The following is a 26,614-nucleotide window of genomic DNA, read 5'->3' as shown; positions in this document are numbered from 1 at the left end:
ACCAAGTTGAAATGGCCCAAGTTCCCCCAGTCAGCATGAAGGCCATGTATCAAAACAATCAGTCGGCCATCCAGCATGCAGTTTAAAACAATGTAAAGGGAAACAGTGAATAAAAGGATGCACATAAAAGCTACTTTTCAACCCTACTACCTTCAACTCACAAAGCCATCATAGGAGAAGAGTTTTTGTAGAAAGCTATGGTCCAGGAAGCTTTCTCCTTCCATAAAAGCAAGTAAGCAAATAAACTCCAGAGGGCAGACAGGCTTGAAGAGTTCTACTACACTGTGTGGTTCCCTACTGTGAGATTATAGATCAGTATTACAAATACTCCAGTCTTTTTATTTTTTTCCTGATGCATTGCTAAAGATTATTTTTACATATACTGGGATATAAGTAACTCAGATCCCATCTTCAGATGATAGCTGTCCTTCACTGCCCCCAAACATGAGTACAAGACCAGGAGAAAAGCTGTGTCATTTATCCACAAGGCTTTACACTGAGAACAAGAATGGCAGCAGCAAATTTCTTCAAATGTTTTTCTATCATTCCAGGCTACCAGAAGAATATTTTTCCTCCCAGTGTGTGCAAAGCACATGGAGAACTCATGTAGGGTTTAAAAATGAAACAGGTTAATTAATCTCAAACTCAAAGCCTGAATCTTCAACCTAATACTAAAGCTGAACACTAAAAGCTAAAAAGAGTTTTATTTAGACTATATCTGACTGTATGAATAATTTGTTTCTGTAAAGCCAAAACTTGTCTATCTCCACATAAAACTGTTTCCCAATGAAAACAGCAAGACAGTTGCTGCAGTCTAGAGTCTCAATTTTGTCATCATCTTCCAACAAGCAACGTTATACTGGTATCATGACATGAAGTCAAACAGGCATTGGAGAGGATCAATAAGCACTGCATATTTGGGGCCTACAAGAAAAGCTGAAGAGAGACTTTGGAAAAGGGCTTGCAGTGAGAGGACAAGGGGGAATGGATTAAAACCGGAAGAGGGGAGACTGAAGTGAGACATGAGGAGGAAATTCTTGAGTGTGAGGGTGGTGAGACCCTGGCCCAGGTTGCCCACAGAAGCTGTGGAAGCCCCATCCCTGGAGGTGTTGAAGGGCAGGTTGGATGGGGCTTGGAGCAACCTGGTCTGGTGGGAGGTGTCCCTGCCCATGCAGGGGGGTTGGAACTGGATGATCCTAAAGGTCTCTTCCAGCCCAAACCATTCTATGATTGTCTGATAAGTGCAGAATGCCAGTATTTTGTCACTGCCTATTGATCTGCTCTATCCTGGAGCTCCCAGGCCCCAGAGATCCTTCTGAGCATTTTCTTCCTGAAGATTAAGGAACATCATAGCATGGCTTTTAATAGTAACAGTTCTCTTTTTATTTCAGAAAGAAAAAAAGCAGCACACTGAATGAATACTGGCACAAAACACAGCATGCAATCACCTCTGGTGAAGGGCATAAACATGTAATTGCAAAACTTGGTTCCTGGCATTTTTAAAGGCCTGTTTTGCATATTAACTTCAGAGTTGGCACTAGAGGTACTGTTACTGGCCTCAACAGTGCTGTCTTTCTTGAAAGGAGATAAAGAATTCCAACAGTAGGACTACACAGCTCGGCAGCTGCATTCTACTCAACTGATACCTAATTTGCATTGGTATGTTATTTTTACTTCTCTACTAAAACTTCCAACCTACGTTGCTTATTGCTTTTGTCATAGATGAAATTATATACATATTACACCATTAATTTTTACTATGCTGAGGGGCAAGAAGGATGCTTAAAGGGCTTGTAACTGAAGAAATTATTATTTTTTTAATATATTTGGTGATAGAGTCCTAAAGAAATCTGATTATATACAAGGTCTAGAAGAAAACAAAGTTGCAAAAGCAAAACATTCAACAAAGAAAAATGTGTTTTAATACTCCTTGGGCACACAGCAGCAATCAATGCCAAGACTGGTTTCCTTTGGAGTAAGAGCAGGTTGCTGTTCTTCCTGGAGGAAGACTGCCAAATGCCATACTTGTTCCCAGATTACAACACCACTAACTCCAGCTGGCTTCCTTTTCTGAGGATTATCCAGCCAGAGAAGCCAAGGAGGTGGAAATAGAGCTCAGCTTCCTTCTTACTCCTAACTGTAACTCTCAACAAGCCAATGGTCTTCTGGGGAAAGAGTTACCATTACAGCCTTGACATCTGAGAAGCTAGTCAGTATCAGTGACATGCAGGAAATTGCATACACAAACCTTACCCACCTGAACATCTACCCCTGGGGAAGGGTTATAAAAGGAAGGTGGAAAGGAACAACTTTTTACACCACCGAGGAATATTTATGTTAATTAAAATAAACTTTTTCTTTTGAGGTAAGTGTAGAAATATCCCATTTTTTGAAGCCCTGGATTGTTTGAGTAATTCCTTTGCTTACCTCTCAGGTGCATTTTGCCCCAAAATTTTGAAAAAATTAAAACTGTTGATGTCACTGACATCTTTTAGAAAAAGAAGGTGAAGTGTTGCTTACTTCTAGTTCCATGGTCAGTAACTTTGTGCAGTCATTGCCCAAGCATGGCTGTCAGCAGGGCACATGTTACGGACCTGCACGCTGACATTTCCTGCACACAGCCATCATCACCATTCCAATTCCACAGAGTGACAGACCTGTCAGGGTTGGAAGGGACCTCTAGAGACCACCTAGTCCAACTTCCCACCAAAGCAGGATGGCCCAGAGCACATCCCACAGGGCTGCATCCAGGTGGGTGTGGAATGGCTCCAGAGAAGGGGGCAGCCAACCTCCCTGGGCAGCCTCTTCCAGGGCTCTGTCACCTACATGGTAAAGCAGTTCTTCCTCATATTTCATACTTCCCATGTTCCAGCTTGTGCCTGTTGCCCCTCATCCTGTCCCTGGGAACTACTGACAAGAGTCTGGCTCCATCCTCCTTTGCACCCACCCTTCAGACACTTACAGGCATTCATAAGGTCTCCCCTCAGCCTTCTCTTCTCAAGGCTGAACAGTCCCAGCTCTCTCAGCCTTTTCTCATCAGGGAGATGCTCTAATTCCCCAGTCATCTTGCCCTCCACTGGACTCTCTCCAGCAGTTCCCTGTTTCTCTTGAACTGGGGAGCCCAGAACTGGACCCAGTTCTCCAGATGTGGCCTCCCCAGGGCAGAGCAGAGGGGCAGGATGACCTCTCTCAACCTGCTGGCCTCTCTCTTCCTTATGCACCCCAGGATTCCATTGGCCTTCTTGGCCACAAAGGCACACTGCTGGCTCTTGGATAACTTACTATCTACCAGGACTCCCAGATCCTTCTACTCAGAACTGCTTTCCAGCAGGCCCACCCCTAACCTCTACTGGTGCATGGGGTTCTTCCTCCCTAGGCGCAGGTCCCTACACTTGCCCTTGACAAAAAACTAAGTGGGAGATCAAGTAGGAGATCCCTCCCCCTCTCACAAAAGAAATCAACAATTACCCATGGAATTCAAGAACAACAGGGAGACAAAAAGGACAGTTTATAGCTATTTTGTGAAGGCATCAACAGCAAAAGACAACAGCTGTTTTCCAAGGAAGAAATACTGTACCTTTTCAATGTCCGACAGAGATGACAGAGAATGGTTCTGCAGAACCTCTGGTGCTGTGAATGCTCGCAGGTCTTGTTGGGAGACATTTTCATCAGTAAAGGATACACTGCCAGATGGAAGCAACAGGAGAGACCATGGAGAAATGATGAATCCCAGAGCAGTAGGATCAGCTGTATGTGAAAAGGAAAAAAACACAACCACACCCTGAAATTAAAGCAGCATTGTTTGATGCTCTGGCTTGATATGATTTTATTTGCTCAAAGACACAATTAATGTCAACCCATATATTATTAATGGAATCATTTCATGCTTCCTTTTCCACATGTGGCACTTCATAACCATGACGACCAACCTCAATTTTAATCACACATTTTTTTTTACTATTCTTTGCTGTTACTCAGCCCAACAAGCTCAGAAAGAGCCTGCTAAAATACTCACAGGCTCTCCAGTCCACATATAATTTCATTTACATTACAGTCAACATATAAAATGATCATATTTTGTAGCATACCTGTCATTAATCCTAATTCCTACAATAACAATGGAGTTAATTGCTACTGCAATTTAGCACTGCTGCAGCAGCACTGATCTGAAGAGAGAAGAGTCAGTTGAGAGAGGAAATACTCCTTATTACAGCTGCTGATAGAACTAGACAAAATAGAAATGTTTTGAGGGACAGAAGTCCCTTTTAGCCTGAAGGAAATATATTTCAGAAGCAAAAAAAGAAAAATCCTAGGCAGCAGTGGCAGCAGTGGCAGCAGGCAGAGAATAAACCTGGAATCTTAGTAAGATTGCCCATTTAAACCCTGCAAAGAATACCTAAAACCAGCAAAACAACCAGTGAAATCAGAGAACCCCAAGTGACAAAGAAAACTTGCTACACTATGAATATGCAATTTGGCAGCTGTTTTTTTGATGTCTGATGATGCTTCTGTCAAACTCCTGTCTACAGACCTACTCAAAAAAAAAAAAAAAAGAGGGGGAAGGGAGAGGGAAAACAAGCTGCAACCATGGGGGAAGGTGTTAAAATCCAAAATCTGCTTTGAAAGTAAAAGTTAACATGGGCAGGAAAAAGAGACTGTTTCCTTGAGTAAAAGGAAGAGTTTTTTTTCCTACACTTTAAACAGTAAATCAGCTCTGTTTCACCCAGGGAGGCATAAGCTTTTATCTAAGCAAAAATAAAAGTTAACTTATTTTTCCATAGGTAAGGAGACAGTTGCTCTATTTTCCCCTACATGATACATCAAAGATATCAGGAAACATCCATTTGAAGGAAAATTCTCCTTTCCCTCCACATAGAATTCAAAAACAGAATAATAATTCCCTCCTTCAGCTCCACCACTGACATTTTCCACTCTCCTCTCAGCTCAGGATGTTCCTACATTGCTGCTGCCTAGGCTGTTCAATTATCTTGTAATCTAGAATATTTCTAATCTCCTAGGTAATGTATTAAATTACTGCTTGTAGGTACCAGATGTAAAAGGATCTACCCACATCAGTCCTTCAATGCCTTTAACTCCCCTTCCTCCAGAAGAAGCTAAGAAATTGCTTTTAGGCTTTCTACATTCTGTGATACCAAAGCAAAACTACATTAACAACCTGGTAGTCCAAGTATATATAAAAAAAAAACAACACAACTTTCCCGACTTTCAGATCCTGAAGCTCAGCAAGTTTCCCTCCTACTAACATGTACAAGAGATACCATTCACAGAGAACCCAATAATTCAGCTTTCATCCTAAGACTGATACACATTTTTCTGAATATATACCTTAAATGTCTCTGCAGAATATTACTTTAAAAAGGAAGTGTCAGCACTGAGGGCAAAGAACACTCTAGTAGAGAAAAGAACCTACAGAACCTACTTCAAGTAGTTAATTCAAGTTGTTTACTCATCTGAGAACCAAAGGAGTTTGTTATGGTCTTCCTAATGGATTTTAAAATGCCAGTGTGTTTTGCTGCAAGCCCATATGACAAGCTTAGGATTCCCAGTGAGCAACTGGTTTCGCCCTGCTCTGCTTTTTAGGACATACAAGGGAGTGTCAGTCTTCTTGCCTCAGGGGAGTGTATTTTATACCTGTGGCTTTTTCCCCTGGATCCAAAAGAAGTAATTGATGGATAGTATCTCTGATCATGTAGACTAAACCAGCTGAAGCTCTCACACAGAAGTGCTGAGCTCCCCATAGAAATGACAGGTCTTTGTCACATAGAAAACCAAAATATGCCCAAAACACCCTAAAAAATGCCACATACAAAACCATACCTGCTGATGTCTCTCATACACAGAAGACAAGATCTTGGGGTTTTCCTATCCTATTTCAGGAAGTAAACTCACAAGGGACAAAGCAACGTTATAACTGAACCTCCCAATGTCAACATAAAGCTAAACTAAAGAACATCTGGATCAACTAACAAGCTGTACAAGTATCTTTCTGTTTCTAGACCTCCTCCAGTGTGACTTCAAATACTTCCAAATACTGAATTTATCAAGGTGTTAGAAAAAAAATTAAATCCAACCAGCCACCAAAGAATTGCATTTGCTGAGCTAACTGAAAAACATGGTTTAAAATTGGTCGGAAGAAGAAACTGTAAATTTTGTGCAGACATTAATTACCAATCCTTACACCACAGCAGGTATTTCACCTCTTCCCCACAACAACCCAACTGACCCCTAGCTACAATAAGATTCAAACCTACAATCCCTAGTGGCCATGACAAAATATCTGTTTGATACAACAGCAAAAATAATCAGTCACATCCAAAATGATGGTTTCTGCACAGTGTGTATTGAGACACTTGGCATGGAGCACATGACAAGACCTATATAGACGTGCTTTTCCCAGCATGGCCAACTCCAAAACGGAGTTTAGAAATATCCCACATTGTGAAAAAGTCCTCAAATACCTACATTTAAAAACAAGGTAAGCTGAAGAAACCTCACCCATCAAGAATTCTGAACACAAGATGTGGCAAAACTCGTGAAAATTTACTTCAATCGACTTAAATACAATTTAATTCAGAGTGAAAATCACATGATGTGTTTCTCCCAGTCCCAAGAGATGACATTTTGCACTATGCCTCCAACCCCAATTCCTCTGAATAAAACAGAACAACTGCTCTTAACTGTTGTGGCAGTAAGTTCAGATGCTAACTAAACAAAATAAACATAGAGATGGAATTCCTATTGTTCGTACATAAGGAAACATCACATATAGCAAGGCATTTTTTGAGAGAATTTGCCATCAACTTCCACAAATCAGCCTGCAGATAATTACTGCATTTTTTACTAGTTCTGTGTGTATGCACCCCTAATATAAAAATTTAAACTTTTTAAAATATTGTAAGATTTCTGCTTCAAAGCCCCAACTTGGGAACCTTAAGTAATTTGGAGGCTTTATCCGTAGCATTTTTGTATGACAAAAACTTGAAATACATGTGAACTCATGATATTCTGAAACATACTACTGACACAAGAATTAAAAGGAAATTGTGTTTCTGTCTCATCGAGAACAAAAAGCCCACATCTAGCCTGAAGTCTTCCCAACATTAATTTAACCAAACTTTGGAACACTCATTTGTCCCCTAAAGATGCAGAAGCTGAATTTACTGATCCACGTAAAATACTTCCTTCTACACCCAACAATCCTCATGATCTGAAGCAACAGACAATTAATATGATTAATTGCAATTTAGAAGAAGGGCTGATTTTGCCAAGCTTGTTTTGCTGACATTTTCTTCGATTCTTCTAATAAATATAGTGGATCTCACTGCCTACACCAGAACTTTGGGAATCCAATCTGCTTTTACAAAGGATGAGAATAAAATACCTCATTCTCTATTTCCATCCTTAAAGCATGCATTGCAAACCAAAATAATGCCCTTGAAGATCTACAATGCATATTTAACCTAAGAAAAATACTTAAAAGTAACTCTTCTAGTACCCTTTCACAAATTTGGGGAAACAAAAGTAACAAAGATGCAACCATCACATAGTCAGGGGCCACAGGAAAATGAAAGAAACTAGTTTCCAGTCATAATATTCACGTCATCCTCTGTTTAGGCTTTCAGGAGAATTTACAAGAGCAGTATGGGAATCTACTCCCCAGAATACTGTGGGGAAATAACAAACACACAGAAAAAGAGATTCAAACCCTTCTTTCTAAAAGCACTGGAATTCAGGGTTATGGCTCCTGGTCAATTTTCTATCCAGTAGGCTTTGAACTGAGGGTAGAGCTGCCAGCCTTCTGAGTTAACTCCAAAACTATGCAACTTGGTAACAAAACACTTGTGAGAGCACAGTTCATTAAGCAGTGCCAAGGCAGAGATACACAGTGTGGTCTTACTGAAAGTGAGAGCACAAACTGGTTTTAAATGCAATAATCTTCAATGTAATAATCTTCAGCTACATAGTATCTGCCAAATGAAGGACTTTTAAAACAGTCCTTCACGTGGTTTACCAGGACACAAGAGGCCAAAGACAAAAACAAAACAAAAAAAAAACCAAAACAGAACAAAAATTAAAAAAGACAAAAAAACAACTCCACCACATTATAAGAGTCAGTAAGTTCAGGTAGAAATTTCAAGTGGATTTATCTTACACTGCTGATGGCAGGTCATTTTGAAATTCTGAACTACACAGACAGTTCTGGCTCCTTCAGGCTTTGGTTTTCCCACTTTTCCCTAGGCTGCAGCCATTAGCAAAAATGGTGGGAAGTGATGAACATTTCAGCTTTTGCAGGACAGAAAAAAAATACCTTTAAAAAGCACAGTATCACCCAAAAACATACCTAAGGTTTTCAACACTCGTTTTTCTCTTTTCTTCACCCTTTAGACCTCACTGAGACCAGTAAGATTTCTCCTAGTGCAAAGAAACCTTATGCTCAGGCCAGGCTGGAGGCAGGTGGACTATTCCATCTCCAGACAGGCCAGGATTGTGACAGCACACGGGTCGAGTTACTCTGCAAGTCATCGTAACATCACAGAATGGTTTGGGTTGGAAGGGACCCTCAAAGATCATCTACCTCCAACCCCCTGCCATGGACAGGGACACCTCCCACCAGACCAGGTTGCTCAGAGCCCCATCCAACCTGCCCTTCAACACTTCCAGGGATGGGGCAGCCACAGCCCCCTCTTCACTGGGCCAGCGTCTCACCACCCTCACACTCCAGAATTTCCTCCTCATGTCTCACCTCAGTCTCCCCTCTTCCAGTTTTAATCCCTTCCCCCTTGTCCTCTCACTACAATCCCTTGTCAAAAGCCTCTCCCCAGCTTTCCTGGAGCCCCTTCAGGTATTGGAAGGTGCCAGATCCCCAAAAACCACAATTGCTATTCTTCACATCCAATTTCAGATGATGCTACTTTTATTTACATAAATAATTTCCCATAGACAAATTTGCAAGACAGTCAATCTGTGAAGTCCCTCTTTGCTCAACCTGCCTCTTATCACTCATTTTTCCTTCTCTTCCCCTCCCTTTAAACGCATCTAGAATAATAAGTTCAAATGATTTTCAGAAACCACAATTTTATCATAGGAGTGGCCTAAATCATAGATGAAGCCTTTCCCACTTTCAAGTTTTGGTAAATCTTTTCCAGTTATATCTACCAAATTAGAGAGATGCCTGGTTTCTAATGCTCAGCAGCAGAGAGCACAGCATGCTCCTCATACTTACACTCTCATATTTGAGACACTTCACTTCAAAGACCTCTTTGACCTCATGAAGCACCGAGTACAAGATGCAGCATGTTTGAAACAGCTGATACACCCTCTCAACAACAAAATAGTTATTGCAGATAATTAAACAGATGTAAGAGAAGGGCAGGTCTGGTATCGGCCTTTTCAAATCTCCAGAGTAATCTCAACGTCACCAGTACAACTGATGTCAGATCTAAGTACTAGATTCTCTTTCTCCTCCATTTAACAGCTTAAAACATGCTGACAAGACAACTACCAGAGTTGATCTTTTAAAGCAGTGATTACCAACTGGGCATTTCAAGTTCATCTTTCATTGCTTATAATGATTGAAATGAATTTGGAAAGTATTTTGGACGAGTCTGATGCTTGTTAGAATTATAAATACAAATAGGCATAAAAATGTGCACATTTCTGTATCAGTCACTGAATTAGACATGGTATGATATGGTTAAACATGGTACAAATAAAACATGGATTTTCACTCTGTGCTTTTATTCAGTGCTTTGATGGATAAGAAGACAGACTCATTAAAAGGCACACAGTCAATCACGAAGTCATCAAGTCTGTAACAGAAGCTTGTTTGGGGATTTCTTCCCTAAATTCCTAAAACTAGTTGAAGTAACAAATTAACTGAAGAATACGTTTTCAGTAGATGGAGTAACAGCAAGGATTCCCAACTTCACACAGACTACCAGAACTCTACCAAGTTTAGAAAAATAAATGGTTATATGGGTTAGTAATTCCTTTAAGTGTGTGGGGTTGCTGGTTTGGTGCAGAGAGGTTGCCAGCAGATTTAAATTTAAGAGTTGACTCTTTCCATGGCCTTTCTTTCCTCCTCATTTCAAAACAGCTGGACCACAGACTGTTGAATATGCTTATTATATTTAAAGAAACCTCTAGAAAACACTCAAAAGCTTAGATTTTGTTACAGAACAACACGTTCAGCTGTCCAAGGAGGAAGAAAAGAGCATCTCTGAGACTGGTCAGAGCCAATCACGCTGTAAAGTTGCAGAAGCTAAAAGCTGATTTTATTGTGCTCTGCCCAGGAATGATTGGCCATTTCTGAAAAATTTTGGAAACTCACCCTCTGCCATAGAATAGCTCTTCCCTGCTGTATGCTAGGTCTGAAATGTGCCCAAGGAAAATGGGATTTCTCTAGGATGCCCCATTTGCTACAAGTCCTCCACAAGTAAGAACACTTGAGTCAGACACGCCTACATGAACCTCTGCATTCTCTGTTCCTCCATCTTTATAAGCCAGCACAGAAAGTGATATTCAAGACAACCAAAAAAGTTCTATAGACTGTATCCTCAGTGAAGCCAAATCTTCATTCAAGACTGTCTGGTTATCCTAATCTTGCTGGAAGGAATTAGATTGCTTTTGTCAACCTTAACTACATCGTAAAGCTCTTTCATTTGGGTGTCTCTTGAAGTGCATTTTACCACAGGGAAATATCCCAGGCTAATGAATAGCAAGCAATTGAAAATAGTTTGCTGAACTAGCAGAAAAACAACTCAATAAAACAGCTTCATCTCCAAGAACAGACATCTTCTTCTGGCACCGATTTTATCTGAATTCGTGTTTTGGTCTTCACTGATAGGAAGCAAGACCAGAAGCTTCTGCCACCACAGCCAGTCTTGGCTGGCAAACATTCCCCTACCTTGAAAGCACATCCTAGAAGCCCTGGGGCAGATTTCAATTTTGTGCTCTCATCTTTCAGTACTCAGTACTACTCTGGAGAAGGGCTGATTGCCTCCTCCTTCCCAGTGCTTGCATGCAGCCTTCCATAGTAATTATAGTAACCCTCTTCTGCACTAATCTCAGGCCAAGAAAGCGTGAGCTCTTATTTTCAGCAAAGACTTCCTTCTTGAAAATAATCAAGACCTAGGATATTATCTTAAGTGGTTTCACTACTATATACTCATGCTACTGTGATCTTTCAGGTGGATTTCAAGATGAAGCTCAATGTGTTGATTTCTGTCAAGTGTACAAGCCTCTCATCATTCAAGATGTCTCTTCAAGACAAGGTCTCACTTGGTCTCAACAACTGTCCTTTTAAAAACAATTAATTTCTCCGATTCTCTCTGAGAGACAATGAGAGAAAGAGAGAGGAAAAAACAGGCCATGTTTCAGTTTCTGGCAATACAGGAAAACAGAAGGACAAGAAAGTTGGTCAAATTGCAACAATAAATTCAGCATTCCCAGCAGGGAATGCTTCCTCCCATGCACTGGCTGAGAGTTTGCTGGTAAGGGGGGGGAAAGGGAAATTTGTATAATTTTCCTACCAAACAATATTGATAACATTTCCTATTTATTATCCTGAGTCAAGCTTGAAAAAAAACAAACAGGGTATGGCAGCTTCTGCCCCCATCTGCCTTCTTTGTGAAACATCCACTTTTAGAGGTTGTACAATGTATCACAGAGACCTGGTGTCTGACTTCGTAGATTGTCTAAACCAAATCTTAAAAAAAAAAAACCACCCCAAAACCCCCCAAAAATAATCATCCCAAAACAAATGTTAAATCTTGATGAGGTTATAAGCCGAACACATGCCAATCACACAATAGATTTGTCCATCAATAAATAATGTGCCCCTTGCAAAGTCATCCTGCAAAACAATGGGCTACTTTCAACATGTGAGCTTTTCATTTTTCCTGAACAAAACTGAATAAGCTTACATAGGCACATAGAAGGAGATGACTCCCATAAATTTGCTGAAGCACTGAGATGCACCACAAAAATGACTATGTTCAATTTTGTGGACCAATATAAACAATATAGTATATACCAAATGTGTGCCAGCATACAGGTTGCCCTGGGAGGGTGTGGATGCCCATTCCCTGGAGGTGTTGAAGGGCAGGTTGGATGAGGCTTGTGCAGCCTGGGCTGGTGGGAGGTGTCCCTGCTCATAGCAGGAAGGTTGGAACCTGATGATCTTTAAGGTCCCTTCCAGCCTTAACCATTCTGTGATTCTATATCTGTGTAGGCATTATTTATACTCCAACAAATTAAATTCAAGGTCACAGTTGTACAAAGTTGCTTTTTACAGCTTCAATTTACCAAGCATCTTTTCAAAGACTTTAGGAACTATGGATAAGAAGTACTTTAAAAAATAATTAGATCTTTCAGTAATTACATTTTATCTTTAACATTTTGCTTAGGATACACTTTAAAAAGTACTTTTGAAATTCCACTTTGCAGTTAATTCCAATTTGTTTGCAGGTAAGTATTCAAGAAATTCCTTGAATAACTCAATCTGCAAATGTCTGGCAAAAAACCCCGTTTTTAATGATTCTGAAGGCAGTGATGACACTTTATTCTTAATAGCACAAATATTTTGAATGTTATTAGGTATTTTATTTTCTCTTTTTTTTTTAAATACAATTTCTTTCTCAAAATTTCCCTTCCTAGAAACTTGCCCTTGTTTCAGATATTATCTTGTTTAGCCTTTCAAATCAATAACAATTATAAACACATCTTTTTTAAAAGGGCCAATAATTTGTTTTTAATTGGAACCAGTATTCAAAGGGAGTGTCATAGTTGGTTTCCCTTTACCTGGTTACCTAAATTTAATTTTGATCTGTTAAACATAGTCTTAATTCTGTTGTGTGGTTTGATTTTCAGAGCATGTCCCACTGGAACCTTCCGGGAAGATTTTGTACTTTTTTAGAATGAAATGTGTTCCACTTGATCTGTGAAATGTAGCAGAGCTAGATCCTCACAGCTGAATCAGCTGGAGAAGAAAAGGTAGAAATCTTAAGCCCCTACTACTGTCATAAATTACTAAAATAATGGAACACTGCCAGCAAAACTAGTAAATTTAGCAGCTGTTTTCCCAAAATGTTAACTAGTCAAGAATCTGAAATATTTAATGCTGAGCATTTCAGAGGTAAACAATCTGCTGACAACACCAAACTGTGTGGTGAGGTCAACAATTGGAGGGAAGGGAGGCTATCCAGAGGGACCTGGACAGGCTGGAGAGGTGGGCCCATGCCAAGCTCAGAAAGTTCAAGGCCACGTGCAAGGTCCTGCACCTGGGTCGGGGAAATTCCAGGCACAAATACAGTGCAGAGAATGGATTGAGAGCAGCCCCGAGGAGAAGGACCTGGGGGTGTTGGTTGATGAGAAGCTCAACATGAGGCAGCAACTTGTGCTTGCAGCCCAGAAACCAACCCTGTCCTGGGCTGCAGCAAAAGCAGTGTGGGCAGCAGGGCCAGGGAGGGGATTCTGCCCCTCTGATCTGGTGAGACCCCACCTAAAGTGCTGTGTCCAGCTCTGGAGCCTCTAACATATGAAGGACATGGAGCTCTGGAAGCCAGTCCAGAGAAGGGCCATGAAGATGACCAGGGGGCTGGAGCAGCTCTGCTCTGAAGACAGGCTGAGAGAGTTGGGGCTGTTCAGTATGGCAAGTAGAAGGCTCTGAGGAGACCTCATAGGGGCCTTCCAGTGCCTAAAGGGGCTCCAGGAAAGCTGGGGAGAGATTTTTAACAAGGGCTTGTAGTGAGAGGACAAGGGGGAATGGATTGAAACTGGAAGAATGAAAATTTAGGTTGGACATGAGGAAGAAATTCCTTAGTGTGAGGGTGGTGACTCCACCATGCCCCTGGCAGCCTGTTCCAGGGCCTGACCATTCTTTCAGTAAATAAATTAGTCCTAACATCCAGTCTAAACCTCCCCTGCAGCAACTTCAGGCTATTTCCTCTGGTCCTGTCATTATTCACTTGTGAGAAGAAGCCAACACCCACCTCCCTATAACCTTCTCTCAGGTAGCTGTAGAGGGCAATGAGGTCCCCCTTCAGCCTCCTGTTCTCTAGACTAAACACCCCCAGCTGCCTCAGCCTCTCCTCCTAAGACTTGTTCTCCAGATCCTTCACCAGCTTGGTGGCTCTTCTCTGGACACTCTTCAACCCCTCAATGTCCTTCTTGTAGTGAGGGGCCCAGAGCTGAACACAGGACTCGAGGTGCAGCCTCACCAGTGCCCAGTCCTGGGGCATTATCACCTCCCTTCTCCTGCTGGTCACACTATTCCTGATGGAGGCCAGGATGCCATTGGCCTTGGCCACCTGGGCACACTGCTGGCTCATGTTTAGCCAGGTGTCAACCAGCAGCCCCAGGTCCTTTTCTGTTGGACAACTTCCCAGCCACTCTGCCCCAAGCTTGGAGCGTTGTCTGGAGCTGGTGTGACCAAAACGCAGGACCTGGCACTTGGCCTTGTTGAACCTCATACAACTGGCCTTGGCCCATGGATCCAGCCTGGCCAGGTTCTGCAGAGCCTTCCTACCCTCGAGCAGATCAACACACCCACCCAGTTTGGTGTCATCTGCAAACATACTGAGGGAGCACTCAATCCCCTTATCCAGATCATTGATAAAGACGTTGAACAAGAGTGGCTCCAAAACTGAGCCCTGAGGGACACCTCTGGTGACCAGCTCCAACTAGATTTGACCCTGTTTACCACAACTCTCTGGGCCCAGCCATCCAGCCAGGCTTTTACCCAGTGGACATTTGTCTATGCCATGATTCACCAGCTTCTCCAGGAACAGGCTGTGGGAGACGGTGTCAAAGGCCTTGCCAAAGTCCAGGGAGACAATGTCCACAGCCTTCCCTTCATCCAAAAGGTGGGGCACATGGTCACAGAAAGAGATCAAGCTGGTCAAGCAAGACTTCTTTTTCATAAACCCATGCTGGCTGGCCCTGATCCCCCAGCTGCCCTGCACTTGCTATGAGAGCTCCCTCAATATGAGCCTCTCCGTGATCTTTCCTGGTACTGAGGTCAGACCGACAGGCCTGTAGTTCCCCAGATCCCCCTTCCAGCCCTTCTTGTCAAAGGGTGTCACATTAGTCACCCTCCAGTCATGCAAAACCTCCCCTGTTGTCCAGGACTGTTGATAAGTTATGGAGAGAGGCTTAGTGAGCTCACCTGCCAGCTCCCTCAGTACTCTTGGGTGAATCCCATCAGGCCCCACATACTTATGAGTGTCCAGGTGCAGAAGCAGATCATGAACTACTTTTGCTGTTGTCAAAAAACTGAATGTGCCCCAGGTCCTGACAGAAGGTGAAGTAATGGTTAAAAACATCCTTGGGGCTGGGGTGCAGGTAGGCACTTGACCCAAAAAGAACTTAGGAGCAAGTTACTACTTGGGTAGAGAGTCTGGGGAGAAAAAGGGAGTTTACTTATATGACACAAACATAACCAAGGTCTTCCCAGTTCTCTTACCTTTTCTGAATAGCTCTTGAAGGCTCTCTGCACTTTGATTCAAAATAGCCCATATTTCCTCTTCTTGCAATGGCCCTCCCCGAACCTCCAGAGCCTCTGCCAGTGACACATGCATGTTACCTGGAAAATGAGACAGACTGATTTAAGAATACAGAAGAGTTTATTTTTTTGTTTGCATTAGTACACAAGTAGAAATAAACCATGTCCAACTCTCAGTCACAAAAATTCTCCAATATTAGTAGAACAGGCTGAGAGAGTTGGGGTTGTTCAGCCTGGAGAAGAGAAGGCTCCAGGGAGACCTTAGAGCACCTTCCAGTGCCTGAAGGGGCTCCAGAAAAACTGGGGAGGGACTTTTACAAGAGAGTATAGTGATAGGATCAGGGGTAATGGATTAAAACTGGAAGAGGGGAGATTGAGGTGAGACATGAGGAGGAAATTCTTGAGTGTGAGGGTGGTGAGACCCTGGCCCAGGTTGCCCAGGGAAGCTGTGGAAGCCCCATCCCTGGAAGTGTTCAAGGGCAGGTTGGATGGAGCTTGGAGCAACCTGGTCTAGTGGGAGGTGTCCCTGCCCATGCAGGGGGTTGGAACTAGATGATCTTTCAAGTCTCTTCCAACCTCAACCATTCTGTGAATCCATGATTAAATATAAATACTACAAAACATTTATCCAGACAAGAAAGAACTTCAAGCACCTGCTATTACAAAGAAGATAAAACTTGGGTTTAGAGAACCATCATCCATACTAATATTGTAGGCTACTAAATCAATACATTAAAGAAGCTGGCACTGGCCACACACTATGGCAAGAGTTTGCTCTGTTTAGAAAAATGACGGGATAATTAGTAGTTACAGGTTTATTAATGTAAATATGCTATTAACATTGTTTAGACAGGTTTAAGTCAGCCAAGCTGCTGCTAGGAAAGGAAGTTCTTCTGCCAATATATTTTCATAGGGCTGTTTCTATTATCTCATGACCAAATATTAAGCACTGCATGCAAACATGGGAGCCAGCAAGCTAGTTCTGCAACTGAGAGTTCTCTTCTTTGGTCAGCTTCTTCATGCACTTAAGAAAACTAAGAAAATCTGTTAAAAGGCACTCTACACACTACATCCCCAGAAAACAAATAAGGACTTCCCTCCCTAGCTAAAAGAGGTCAAGCCTTAACATCCCTTCAAAGAGATAAACCATTTTCAATCTACCACAATATGATATTCAGTTGTCCAAAACCAAAATAATTTTGAAAACTGAAGAATGCATCCCTAAATATTCTGAGTCAAAGATTCATCATTTCATTAAGCTCAGGAGCAAATCAATTGTGTCTACTTAAGTACTTCAGGTTTCTATGGACACTAAATGTTTCCAGATTGAGCACTAATGTCAATTTATATTTCTGATTGAAATGCAGCTGCATTTGCTTCTCCTTCTCTCCAAAGCCCGAAGAATAAAATCGTGAGACAGTGAGCTGCAAGAAGAGACCAAGAGACATTGTCCATCATCAGTGATGAATTTTTTAGGTCTCAAAGGCTACAAAGTTGCTGCTGGAAATGCAAAAGACAAGACAGTTCCACAAGCAATGCATATGGTCCCAAGTTCAGTCACTGATATCAACAGCTTTAGATGACCCAACTGTACTGCTGCAGGTTCCCTCCCCTCCCTTCCAATCATTAGCCAGAGGCTCCCCATCCACATACAACCCTGGCTCAGATGTACACCCATAGGAATTCATCTCACAATATGCAAGGAGGACAGCCTGACCAGCTATATTTAATTTCCAAACTGTCTAGGTAGTTTCATGCCTTCCACGTTTTTTTCCTTTCAGATAAACAGGCTCATAGGCTGAATATCCTGCAGTTTCCAGCTGAAAATATCAGCTTTGAAGATACTTGCTGAAGTACTACCTGAAGCCTTTACAACTACAATTCTATACTACACTACTAACAAATTACACATTGCTGGCTGCATTTCATCAGACAGCTTGTTTTTCCTTACTCCACAACTTGCCAGTTTCTAGTTTCAATTATTTTGCATATTTACTGAGCCAGAACTACTTTCAACAATTAATATTCAAAAGTCATCATCAAAATATAATGGAAGGGTAAATAGACCCAGAGCACATTTAAAAGAAAGATGAAATCTAAATCCTGAAGTAGAAAAATAAATATACCATCCAAAATGGAAAGTTAGAGACCAATACAGACTTGCAATAAAAGGACAGAAAGCCAGAGATAAACAAGTTTCTAGTCAATAAAAGATTCACATGCACCTGCCACAGAGTGTCTGGTTGTGCTGGTTGTGGCTGGGAGAGAGCTAATTTTCTTCATAGTAGCTAGTGTGGGCCTACGTTCTGGATTTGTACTGGAAACAGTGTTGATAATACTGGGCTGTTTGCTCTACTGCTGAGCAGTGTTTACACGGAGAAAAGGTTCTCACCCCACCCCACCTGCAAGTAGGCCGGGAGTGCACAAGAAGCTGGGAGGGGACAAAGCTGAGACAACTGACCCCAAGTGACCACAGGGATATTCCAGACCATGTGTTGTTATGCTCAGCATACAAAGCTGGGGGAAGAGGGAAGGGAGCAATGTTCAGAGTTACGGTGTTTGTTGTCTCAAGAAATCATTACATGTGATGATATGCACTATTCTTCTGATTTACCTAATAAGCTGTCTTGATCAACCCATGAGAACTTACACTTTCACCCTTCTGTTTCCCTCCCCTATCCCAGTCTGGGGGAGTGAACGAGCAGCTGTGTGGTGCTTAGGTGCTTGCTGGGGTCAAATCACAACACTGGTCTGTCACCTGTACCAAGGAATTTCATGATTTCATGGCACTGTCCCAAATTTCAGTAGGTACATCTAGAATCAAACTGCATTATTCAGATTGAAAGATCTCATCTTCTCCTAGGGGCTAAAAAGATATAATCTGCAAATGAAAACTTTTTGTGCTACATGACCCCCACATAATAAGGGCATGGAACTCACACAGAAAGTCAAGAGAAGGGTCACAAAGATGGTAAGAAGGCTGGAGCAGCTCTGCTCTGGAGACAAGCTGAGAGTTGGGGCTGTTCAGCCTGGAGAAGAGAAGGGTCCAGGGAGACCTTAGAGCACCTTCCAGTGCCTGAAGGGGCTCCAGGAAAGCTGGGGAGGAGCTTTTGACAAGGCCATGTAGAGATAGGATGAGGGGTAATGGCTTTAAATTTGAAGAGGAGAGACTGAGGTGAGACATGAGGAGGAAATTCTTGAGTGTGAAGGTGGTGAGACACTGGCCCAGGTTGCCCAGGGAAGCTGTGGGAGCCCCATCCCTGGAAGTGTTCAGGGCCAGGTTGGATGGGGCTCTGAGCAACCTGGTCTAGTGGGAGGTGTCCCTGCTCATGCAGAGGGGTTGGAACTAGATGGTCTTCGAGGTCCCTTCCAAGCCAAACTATTCTATGATTATATGATATATACTTCGAAGAAAATACGCTGACCACAACACCACCAGCAAAAATCCCCCCCCAAATCTTCTCTGCTACTTCCCTTTTCCCCAACCTCCAAAATCCTGATTCCTTTCAGCTGTGGTTAAATAACAGTGGGGACTATTCAGCAGATATAAGCTGATTCCCTATTTAACATCACTATATGCTGCATCAACAGTAAGAGAATCCTACAGAAAAGAATTTTTTAATCCTAGTAAGAGGTGTATGAACACACACACAGCCACACAGGCCTCAGCAGTGTAAGCAACATGATCTGCTTGTGTATGGCAGAGAGCAGTAGCCTGACAAACAATAACAAACATCAAAACACACCAAATCGAACACATTTCCAACTGGTTTTGAAAGCCCAAGCAGAAAACAACAAAACACCAGTGATCACAAACACAGCCACGGGCAAAATCCCACAAGTTGGCATTCAAGTGCTTATCTGCTTCAGTAAGTTTTTGGTAAGCATTTTGGTAACTTCTCCTGTAGTTTTTCTTCCTCAAGACTATCTTGCAGCTGCAGTGCTTGTCCGTCACAGCAAAGTGCAGGCCAAAATATTGGTTATGAAGATGAAAGAAGCTTCCACAGAATGGCTGTCTGCCTCTGAAGAACTGACTGAAGCAAGTTGGGGCAATGTATTTGCAGGCAAATGCATGGCTGGAGCTCTCCATCCGTACAATCCACCTGTTAGCATCAAAGAACCAATAATTTAAGAGCATGAAGCTGAAAGTGCAAGTGTCTGGCTCAAAATGCATGGCCATTTGGAATGTGTATTTAGCCTGCTATGGCTAAGAACTCAGGGAAAGGAAGCTGGGTGATACCAAGAAGGGACTACACACCAACAACAGCAACCTCTTAAAATGCAGGAAAGACAAGAGGGTGCAGAAGAGTTATCTCAGTTAAGGGTCAACTTTTATCTCATTTCAATTGAGCAAAGAGGGCTAATCCAAGGAGAGAGGGCACGTAGATCCCCAGAAAGCTGAATAGTATTGGCCTAAAATGACAGAACACAAAACTGCAAGTAAAACATAGACTTCTCTGTTTTACTAATGGTACAAAGTAGTCTGCTTCAAACTTCCAAAGATGCTCCTGGGGGTCTCTGTGTTTTTCAGGACATCAAGCTGACTGGCAAAGAAATCTGGATGTACTGGCAAAGTTCTCAATGGATTCTTAGATGGGTTTCTATTAGGTCACTTTCTTAAAATGAACCTTCTCTCTATCTCCTCTTCATTTAAGCTAAGATCTGTTGTGCTGGCTTTCTGTGCTCTGTTCCTTTCACTCCTTGTAATAAAAATTAGAAGATGAAATTACATTGAAAGGTGCTCCTTCTACCGATGAGTTCACTTCCTTTTCCCTTGGGCCAGCATTATAGTGGCATCTTAACATGAAGCCACACCAACACTAAGCTGGAGATGGGATGGGGAAGCTCCCAGAGCTAACTGCATCCTGTTTCTGAACTTTACTTCACAGGATGAGAAGTCCAGGTGCAGTCATGATCAGCAGGCATGTCAAAGGGCTAGGTGGTATGAACTCAACATGAACTGTGGAGGTGTGCATTCCCCATACACCCAAAACCCACACAACTTCATAGCCACAGAACCTACAAAAAGGGACATTCCCACAGCAGAAAGCACAAGAAAATGCAGGAAGACAGTGGACAAATTCAAATTGTTAACACTGGAGAAGCACAGACATGACCATTACTTTCAGGTTGCTTGCTCTGGGACAGAATTTACTCCTAAACCATACAAGAGTACAATTTCCACAGGAAAGCAGTTGCATCATGTGGAGGCAGCTCTTTTTCGCTCCAGGCCAAGAGAGTAAACTCAGGTGTAAATCATTTGTACCAACAAGCCCTGAGTGCAATTTCTCACCCTCCACACCATTCACCCCTTAGCCATACAGGCAGCACAGCTCCCAGAAAGAATGCTGCCTAATCCAAAGGCCTCTCCCTATCTCAAATAGTTCCTTTAAAAAGTCTGTTTACCTCAGGAGGACCAACTGTCAGCTCCTCCCTCTAAAGCAGACAGCTTATACACTCCCTGATGGGTGAAATGGGTAGTTCTGGCTCTTCTCTCTAAATGAAGCTCAGTTAACCTCCTCCCCCCTACACTCTACAGTCCCAACACCATGACCAATAAAGACTATAATATCAGTAATGTTGTGAAAAAGTTCCTGAACTGCTTCAATTTAACCACTGTTTGGCCATTTCGTGTTTTGGTTTTAGTAATACACATCCCTTTCTTTTTTCCTTACCTACTACATCAGCATTTACCCTCCCCATTTTATAACTTCAGAACCAAAACTTGAAGTCAAAAGCCATGATGGAACATCAGCTACGATGCCTCCAGTATCCCATACTGATTTGATATCTCCTTGGAACACACTGTCAAGAAACATGGAGAGAAGCTGCTCTAGTCACACACTCTGTAGGTTTTTTTTTTTTTAGATGTGCTAGAAACAGGGAAAAACAATCTAGAAGATAAACACATTGTCAGAATTCCTAGATAATCACCAAAAATACTCTGTTTTTTTTTTAATCCTTGACAAAATTTAAAACAGAAAAGAGATAGCAAGAAGGCTCTATATACATTCAAAATCTTTTCTGTGGTGAAAAAACCCACCTTATTTGTCTCATATAAAACTCTCTTGGCTGACTTAATCTGTCCTGAATATCAGAGCATTATTGCCCCTTTTCCTCCACAGGTATATTTGGGCAAAAACAAGCAATTTCCAAGGAGCACCCTTCTCTTAGCAGATAGAAAAAGAGCCCTTTCTTGGCCTCTTCTCTGTAGATAAATATGCCTGAAAGCAGAGGCACAATTAACATGACAATTCTGTCCAAATGAAGCTCTTAAAATTCACCTTTCCAAAACCACGATTAGCTGTCTAAAGAGAAAACACTGACACTTCTATTCAGCATGCACTGAATGTGAAGTGCTTTCTAAAAGCAATCAATCTACACTAAACCCAGTGAAACCAACGGGAGCTGTACCTGAACAGTTTTGTAAGTTTGGCCTCTCCCATTGCAGAACATAAGCAACTTGGGTCATTACCATGCCCTGTAATTTCAGAATGCTGGAATCTACCCTATTTATTTACATTGACCCACCCCTGAAGACAACCTGGAACACATCTAGCCATTAGTTCATCCCCAATAACACTGTTGCTGAAACTGTGCTTAAGTTCAGAACCCTGGAGCCATGTTAGAAAGCTTGTGCTTCAGTAGCCTTTGAAATCTTTTCAAATATGCACTACTTAGATGTGTGCACATAAAATGTGGTTTCCTATATCTGCAAGTCCAATTTGCATAGACTGTCCACAAAATAAGGCACTATTTGCAAATATTCACATAAAGCATGCAATCAAGATAAATAAACAAACTAATCAGGTATATTTATTTTTTAAGATTAAGCAAACCTTGTGTCATGACCATTTTTTTCAGTTTTCCTATGGATATGAAAAAGTGACAAAAAGCCCTACAAGATGCAAATCCTGTTGCTCCCCTCTCTAAGTCTCTAAATAGCTGCCAGAAGTCAAGTGAACTTAAGGTTTTGCGAGCAAATACACTTCTCCAGTGCTACCTGATAATATTATCTTAGTACAAGCTCTATTCCTTCTTCCTTCATTTTGGAGAGGTCAGAAGATTAGTACTACCACCCAAGAGCTTCCTCCCCTCAGCTGCAGGAGAGATAAGTTTCTTTTCCTCACATTTTCCTCTGCTGTAGGCAGACAGGATGAAATGTCAGCAGAAGAGTCCCAGGCCTGTGGGCCAATCCTATATCAAGAAACTTTCTATAAACTTGCATCTCCTCTACAAACTGACAGCTTGCTGCTTGAGCTCAAGCCTCCTAAGCAGAGGAACAGAAACTAGCTCAAAGTTGTGGTAAAACACAAAGAATGTGAGGACACGCCCAGAAGTACAGGGCACTACTGGCCTTTTATGTGAACAGACAGTGACCTGCTCACACTCACTGTAACTGAGGAAATGCTAACATTTCTCCTTCCAAAACCTTAAATCAGTCGTGTATTCATTCCCATGTCTGGAAGACAGAAGAATGTGACATACTGAGAATCTTGGCTCGTGCCTCCAGGGCAAGCAGTGTTTGTTTTACTTGAGAAGTGCTTGCTTTCTTTCCTGGAAGGTGGAAAGAAACCAGCTTTTGGCATTGGACTGAACTCACAGTGGAAGACAAGCGAGGGTTATTGCTGACTCCCTCCCTTGCTTTTCTGTCTCTGTATCAGCAGAACCAGATAAACTTGTTTATCTGAGGCTTCGTGTAAGACAAACGAGTAAATCCAGTCCAAAATGTATATAATAATCATGAAAGTCTACGGTTGCCTAGAAAACATCAATGTTCTTTCATACATCAGGGTAGCTGATGTTTCACATCTGATATTAAAATTGTATTCGGAAGAGTATATAATTATCACTACAAAGTAAGCTTAATCCACATAAATCGGGGTATGACTCTCGTATCCCTCTCAATTTAATTGTCAGTGTAAGATGCTTGGGCAACTCCCATATTTTGCTGTTGATCTGCTCCACCTCAGAGAGGCACGTCTCCTTGGTGTGTTTCTCATCCTTGCAACTTCCATTTGAGTTGCTAACTAGGAGCAGAGGACCTGTGACTAAGACAGGCTTTTTAAGTGGAAAAGCAGAAATTTCAGGACTGCAAAGCAGCCTGGCAATAGTAATACCCCTATGCACACCTAAGAGATGAAACTCCCCTAATGGCACAAAATAATCATGAGTAAAACACATCTTACTATTGACAACAGAACTTCATGATGTAATGATGTACTGTCCATCATGTTACTTCACTTACCACAGGCAAATTCCAGACTGTTCAGCAGTTCTGAAGATGCCTTCCCTGGCATGCTTTTTTTCCATACTGCTTTTTTTTCAGTGCACAGCCATGGTAGTGCTCTTCATGAAGTACACTGGGGTGCACAGCTGCTGCAGGGTCAATGTGGGTGACAAGCATTGCCATCACAGCAAGGACAGGCCACGCTGAGAAAAACTAAGCCTGGCACCTCCAGCTTCAGCCCAGCAGTTCTCCCACTGTTGCATGCAAAAGCTACAGACTCCTGGCATACTATAAAAAAGTCATGACTGAAGTCTGTCCCCCTTCAGTTGCAGCTCTTAGCACAGCTGAAGAGGGAATAGAAGTTACTGTCAGAGGAGCAGAAATAGTAGCATGCGCATCATTCAAATATCTTGGAGTCATAAGGAAGCATTATTCCAACACAGTAAGTACTATTTCCTGCCATCTGTGGCATTTTAAAGGCAGCTACAAGTAAGACAATGACCCTCTGATGAGCAACAAGTCACGGTAGAACTGACAATTGTGCAGAGTAACTGCTTTTTCAAGTCACTATGAAGATGATTTTCTTTATAATCGGTCCCCCATCTTTAAGAATAATGATAAAATATTTCACACCAAGACATAAATTGCCACAGCCCAAGAACTCAGTGATTCTAGAAGTAAGTTTCACTGATTTAACAGGTACAAATTAAGACAGGATTGTGCAACAGATAACTTCTCTAATGGATAAACTTACTCTGGAGAGTTTTTAAAAGCTTGGATTAGGGTCTCTCCTATGGTAATGAAGTGATACGAACTTTAATATACTCGATAAATTCTCTAGTACAGATTCTGTTAGATATCAGTCCTTCCAGTCTCAGTAACAGAGAATGGTGCCTTGTTTCATAAATGCCTCTTCTCAGTACTACAGCCCCTTGCAACCATGTAATAATCAGTGTAAATGAAGGCAGCACAACTGGATCAGCAACAAACTAAGCACGATACACCAAGAGATCAAGTCCTCAGATTTACTGGATGTGGCATTAGAAAGTCAATGCCAGGAAGCTTTATAGCTTACCCCCAAAAAAACCAAAAAATTGCTGACTTTCAGGTAAGTGTAGAAATAACATGACTTTCATGTGCTAAAATACTGGGAAAAAGCATTTTTTACATCCACCTTCCTTAGTAATAAAGTTTTAGTATTGTAGTGTACTTGTAAATCACTCTTAAAGTCAACATACTCTCTGGTCTAGTGGGGTGTGTCCCTGCTTATGCAGTGAGGTTGGAAATAGATGATCTTGAAGGTCCCTTCCGACCCAAACCATTCTGTGATTCCATGAAATACAGGCAAAGTTGCAAATTCTAGAACACATGAATTTTTTGTTCAAGTACACATTTAGCTTAATATGAGAGCTAATGAACTCCCACATGGATCAACCCACCTACCAATATTTCTACAAAACTGCACTTCTGTGGGTTTGGGGTTTTTTGCTATGAAAACAAAAAACCCAACCTATTTAAAAGTTACCACCTAGCAAGTGTTTTCTTCAGCTAACGAGCTGCTACAAAGAGTCCAATGGCTTTCTTACCCAATGCCCCAAGTCAATCTACATCCTCACTCACTTTTTATTTCTGCTTAGGACTCTTGCTGAAAACAACTGATGAAAGTCCAAACAATTTCTGATGAAGATGGACCGACTTCCAAATAAGAACACTCTCCACAGCTTTGATCCTGAATGATGTTTTAGTTCCTGGTAACTGTCAGGAATAATTCTGAAGCAGCCCTACAGCCCCAGGAAGAAGTGATCATGTTCTCAAATTTTAGGATGCCTGAGGACACTACCCATCTGGAGGGTCTATCTTGCACCATTTCTTCAGTCTTTGATGCTCAAGACAGTAATATTCCCAAACGCTTGGAAATTTAGACTTCTTTAAGTGACTGCATATGCTCTGCAATGCAGGCAACACCACAGAAACCCAGGACCTGCAGCAGGGAAAAAAAAAAAAAATGCTGCCTGCCCAAACAGTTATGATTTTTTTGGTTCATTTCTGGGAAAAAAATAAAGGGAAACATGGTATAAGGAACAGAACATTATGAGGTTTGCAGCTAGGTGACACCACAGATATCTTATCTGTGAACTCACCTGTCTGGGAGAAAGGCTATTACTCACACAAGTGATGACTAATTCTTATTGTGAAAGTCTGACTTTCTACCCTGAAAAACAGGCAAGACAGAACATAGGCCGTTAAGAACTGCATGTACAAGAAGAGCTATGTCTTTAGGATCAAGTCATAAGACAAGAGATCCTTGCTCTACTTATCTGTAAATTGAAGAAAATGCTACTTCAAGCACTGTAGCAAACATGAACCCTTCAAAGAGCATGGCATTTTCTTTACTGTTCTGCAGCATTAAAAAAATGAAAGTAATTTTGATTTCAGACAGGCAGCCTCTCTCTCCTCATACATGGCAGTACAAGGCATGAGATTTATAATCTTGATAGGCCCAAAACGTAATTTTAAAAAGTCTGTGATGAATTGTTCTCCTGTTAGGTGTGAAAGTCTGTACAAAAAATTATGCTGAAGAAGTTTTAAGCAGAGGGAACCAATGACTAACTTTATAAAGTAACTTTACATATTTCTAAGTGAGAACCAACTTCAGGTGAACTACCTCTACCAAACAGATATCTGGTGACAACCCATTCACATACTGAGACCCCATCAGGAAACATGTACACTCCAAGGGAACAGCTGGGATGGGAATAAGAAGCTGAGTGGATTTGACTTGTCCATGGAATAACTGTTCCTGCACAGAGCAATTAGAAAGACAACCAACAATAAGCTGGTGCCTCATAGCACTCTCCTTA

At 41.8% G+C, this 26,614-nt stretch overlaps 1 protein-coding gene across 5 annotated transcripts in view; it reads right to left on the bottom strand.

The window, feature by feature from the left end:
• Window positions 1-26,614, bottom strand: part of PTPN13 (protein tyrosine phosphatase non-receptor type 13) — a 132,609-nt gene that overhangs the window by 90,333 nt on the left and 15,662 nt on the right. For all 5 annotated transcript variants that reach the window (XM_051618757.1, XM_051618760.1, XM_051618758.1 and 2 more), the window contains exons 2-3: window positions 15,485-15,604; window positions 3,578-3,747 (exon numbers count right to left, since the gene is read on the bottom strand). In XM_051618757.1, coding sequence (XP_051474717.1) covers window positions 3,578-3,747; window positions 15,485-15,599 — 285 coding nt within the window. In that variant the 5' untranslated portion in view covers window positions 15,600-15,604. The remainder of the gene's footprint in view (window positions 1-3,577; window positions 3,748-15,484; window positions 15,605-26,614) is intronic.

Source organism: Apus apus, chromosome 4 (assembly GCF_020740795.1).
Source record: "Apus apus isolate bApuApu2 chromosome 4, bApuApu2.pri.cur, whole genome shotgun sequence".
NCBI lineage: Eukaryota > Metazoa > Chordata > Aves > Apodiformes > Apodidae > Apus > Apus apus.
Note: the sequence above shows the minus strand (reverse complement) of the source record. Positions and strands in the feature narration are given on the sequence as shown.